The sequence below is a fragment of the Athene cunicularia genome (assembly GCF_003259725.1).
Source record: "Athene cunicularia isolate RWA chromosome 1 unlocalized genomic scaffold, athCun1 chr1_part1, whole genome shotgun sequence".
Classification (NCBI taxonomy): Eukaryota; Metazoa; Chordata; class Aves; order Strigiformes; family Strigidae; genus Athene; species Athene cunicularia.
Genome location: NW_020799091.1, coordinates 6,956,348 through 6,960,361, shown reverse-complemented (window position 1 = coordinate 6,960,361; position 4,014 = coordinate 6,956,348). Strand labels below are relative to the sequence as shown.

The 4,014-nt window shown below is 43.6% G+C and overlaps 1 protein-coding gene across 1 annotated transcript in view; it reads left to right on the top strand.

Moving 5' to 3' along the window:
* CCDC81 (coiled-coil domain containing 81) overlaps window positions 1–2,280 on the top strand; it is a 9,858-nt gene extending 7,578 nt beyond the window's left edge. The window contains exon 8 of the mRNA XM_026854552.1: window positions 1,465–2,280. Coding sequence (XP_026710353.1) covers window positions 1,465–1,483 — 19 coding nt within the window. The 3' untranslated portion in view covers window positions 1,484–2,280. The remainder of the gene's footprint in view (window positions 1–1,464) is intronic.
* Window positions 2,281–4,014: the final 1,734 nt, after the last annotated feature.

The window sequence follows — 4,014 nt, the reverse complement described above, 5'->3', positions numbered from 1 at the left end:
GGGGGGGGGGGGGGTGTCACTGCAATACACTCTATTTTTACTCTTTTACGTAGACGTGTTACAAAAACCACTGGATTTTAAACAAGTGTTTACCAATCTTAAAAATGAGAGATGAGTTTATTTGCAGAGAGGGCAGGCTGCAGTCTTCAGTCAATATAAAACTATCCTAAAAGCATTCCCAACTCTCATTTCATATAGTCTGGTCTGTAGGCTTGAACTCTCACACTTCCATCTTAATTGTGTGCACATCACTACAGAATTGCTCTACCACCTTTTTCCTCCTGTTGCCAGTAACTGCAGAATGACCTTCAGATTTTGCACTGTTGCCAAAAGCAGTTTATTCAGAAAGTCAGAAAACAAAAAGAGTTTACAATAAACTTCTGTGTCTTTTTTACTAACATTGTTTGAACAACTACCTAAGCTCATCGAAGACGACTCATCATCGATGGTCAGGTTGTATGATGAGAGCAATCTCATGGTCAGGTCATTAAATAGTTAGTGAGCCTGTTTCAAAGAGAATAAAGGAATCGTTCTGCTTTCTTGAAGCAGCTTTGGAAAAGACCCAGAACGTTTAAGTCACAAAATACTGAGACATAGTAATAACTATTCATGGTGAACTCTTTGTTATTGATCAGCAAGTCACTGTTAAGGAAAGGTAAGATTCACTCACTTAAAAAGAGAACACAGGGTTCTTGTTATTCCCCTTTATCATCCTTGACAGCACATGAAAAGTTACTAAGATGTACATGCTTTTCCACCAAAATGTCCTGTAAAATCAGATAATATGTGTAAAATACACCAGCAACAAAATGGAGTTTAGTGTATTTGAGGAACTCAGTGCAGACTTTGTAAACTAGTTTGATAGTCTGATCTTGGTCCAACCAAACAGAACCCCCTTCCATTCAAAGAGACACACTTCTTTTAAGACAGAAAAGCTGAAAAGGCTCGGCTTTAGTTCCTAGGGACAAACTCCTCGTAAAAGTGCACCAGATAAACCAAAATATCTTGCTCGTTTACAAAAGGTTTTATTCTTACAGATGCTTAAGATGATGCTCTTCAGTGTTTCAGCGGTGAAAGCAATTTCCCAAGGGTGTTTCTGAGTGAGACGCTCATGTGGCATTTTCAGTGCCTGCACTATTCAACTGGGGGCAACAAGGGCAACAAAAAGAGCCCACACATGCACAAAGAAGATAAAGGATGCAGCTCCGCTAGATGGCAATCCCTGGTCTGGTAGCGGTGCCTCCTCCGCAGCGGGGAGAGGAGCTCCACTGCTCCTCCCAGGTTGTACAGAAGTCCTTTGTCTGGCCTCTGCTGTGGGAAAAGCTGCCGAGATCGACCCAGCCATTGTTAGCTCCTTTCCAGCCTTATCAGACTTCCCATAGCAGGTACTCCTCAAATACACCCTCTGGCAGAAATGCAGCAGTACTTCGAAGAATACTTAGACTTTTTTTTTTTTTTTCCCAGTGAAGCTCCTACAAACTGAAAATCCTCCTTTAAGGAACTTTTGCACAATAGAGGCTAAACTGAAGCAACATCTGCAGCTGCTGCTCAGTTAGGCTGACTCCTGGAGCCTGCCCCAACTTTTTGCAAGAACCCTCCCAGCCTGGCAGCATCGGGAGCAGGCTGCCACGCCACTTTTATACCAGCCCAGCCCAGCTGACACCCACAGAGCTGCTTCTCCCACTGGTTTGAGACAAGATCTCACCCAAGAAGGCTGATGATGCTCAGCTTCTGAGCACCATATGTCACCATCTACAAGGGAGCAGAGCACCACAAATGAGTGAATGCCACCGGCAGGTCAGATTTGTGGCATTTCACACTACTTGTAATAAAAAGGTGAGGCCTGTGGGCAACCAAACCACTCAGGTTTGCAACGTCTACCCAGCCTGTCCCAAAGTCTGTTCCTGAAGACCTCTTTCAGAATTTTTTTAAGCAGTCTCACTGACGTCTGTGAGATGGCTGATGGGCTGTAAGGTCTCCAGGATTAGAGTCCTGGTTAATACATATTTGCATATTGACCTTGAGAAGTAAATAAAATGCTTAGTGAAATCTTAAGTGAAAGAAGGTGTTTTCTTTCCTTAGCAGAGACCAGAGCATTATCAGCTTCCCCTTCATTTGCTTGGCCTGCCAAAAGCGCAGATCCCAGGCACACAGCTCAGGTGAGAAAACTGTTATAAGATACATTAGTGCAGCACCACTGAGCTGAAATACTCCAAGCAGCTACCAGTATGTGCTACAAATTCACATGAATTGAAGCAGTTGCTAAACAAACAAACAAAAAACCCACCAAACCCACCTGTCCAACTGAAATAACCCCCCAGTTGTCTGGATAATCTAAAACATAGTTATACACAAGCTCTGCTTGGACCTGGCAGAGCGGCTGCTTGTGGATGCAAACTCATACCGTCTTCCCTGGGAAGTTTGCCAAAGTGAAGAAAGCAGGACTGAGTTCACAGAGTAGGACACTGTCCTGTCATCAAAACCAGCAGCGGGGCAGAATTAACCTAATTTGTAGCTACCTTGGCTGGACTGGCCGCCCGTTGTTTCTCATACTTGTGAAGCTTAAATAAACTACAACAAAATCATACTTGAAAAGAGCATTTCCTTAGAAGCATTCAGCTATTAGACACTGGAGTGTTGTGGACATTCATCCATGGTGGTTCCTTTCCATACAGCTTGTGGAGAGCTTGGGCAGCTTTTCAGGAGGAAAGAGGCAGCGTAAATTACAGCTCTTGCTGCTTAGAAGTAAAATTAAGCCAATTTCCAAAAGAAATTATCTCACGGTTTATTTTCAAAAGATCTTGCTTCTCCACACACATCCCAACATCTTGACTCCGAGTCTCTTTAAAGTTAAACATAGGCTGATGTATGAAGAAAGCTGTTTTACCTTTCACTTTATCTTTTAAAAGACAGAAGGCACAAGGATTTGTCGCGGCCGAGGGTAAAACCTCAGGCTGATCCGTATGTGGGTCCCGTTACAAAAACAAACAATCCACTCGCTACTGGCGGGGAGCCAGACTGCAGGATTGCCTTTTAAGACTCGCATCTCAATAGGAAACCTCCGAGTATTTTGATCTGTTTTCATAACTGTAACAATTTTCATCCCTTGGCTTTGTAACGTATTATCATTCCCTTCTTTCTAGTAAGTTAAAGGAACAGCCGGTACAAATGAAGGCAAAACAAGCACGGGTCGCTGTGGGTAAAATACAGCATTTCAAAAGATTTAGGAAAGACAAAACCCAGTGCCTGTCTTAACTCCTGCCAAGAAACCATTACAGAGGACGGAGGCGCAGTGAAAGCCCCTTGAACGCTGCATTTCAACAGCAGTAACAACCACAGATCTAAGATCTATTGTGTAGCTTTATTTTTATAGGACCTATCATAGACTCTTTTACATAACTTAAATGATTATCAAATAATCTCCTGTACACAATGAGACCGAGCCACATTGCTTTCCGAGCTTTGACACATTCCTGGAAGAAATCCAACGGTCTGTAGGAATCACATCGCTGCGGTGGCTACAGCACGTTTTTGTCCCGAACTTACGCCATCAATTGACTTACATATCGCTGTAAAACGCTGTTTGCAAGATCCTGCAAGACATTGTTAAATTTCAGGACACTAAGTTTTGGTAGCAGCATTTTTAATTTTGCTTCACTTCAACACCAACGCTTTTTTTTTTTTCCCCCCTCGACTTTTGTGTCCTCAGCGGAACATCCGCCAGCACTTGCGACGCACACGAGCCTGGGAAAAAATTTAAATGCACCGCAAGAGTTGACGGAGTTTTAGTTTTAGACTGAAATTCTTTACAAGTGGTCACGGCTGCCTTCAAGAAGAGCAGCCCCCCGTTGCAACGGCGCCTAAGACAGGGACACCAAGCCACGTCTGCCTACAGTAAGACAACACCTGACCCCTAAGGCTAAAGGAAAGGTAGTCACCGGCCGCTAGAAAAACACCTGAAGGAACCCAGTATTTCACATTTTATTTGCAGCGTCTCCCAAACCGCAGGAAGAG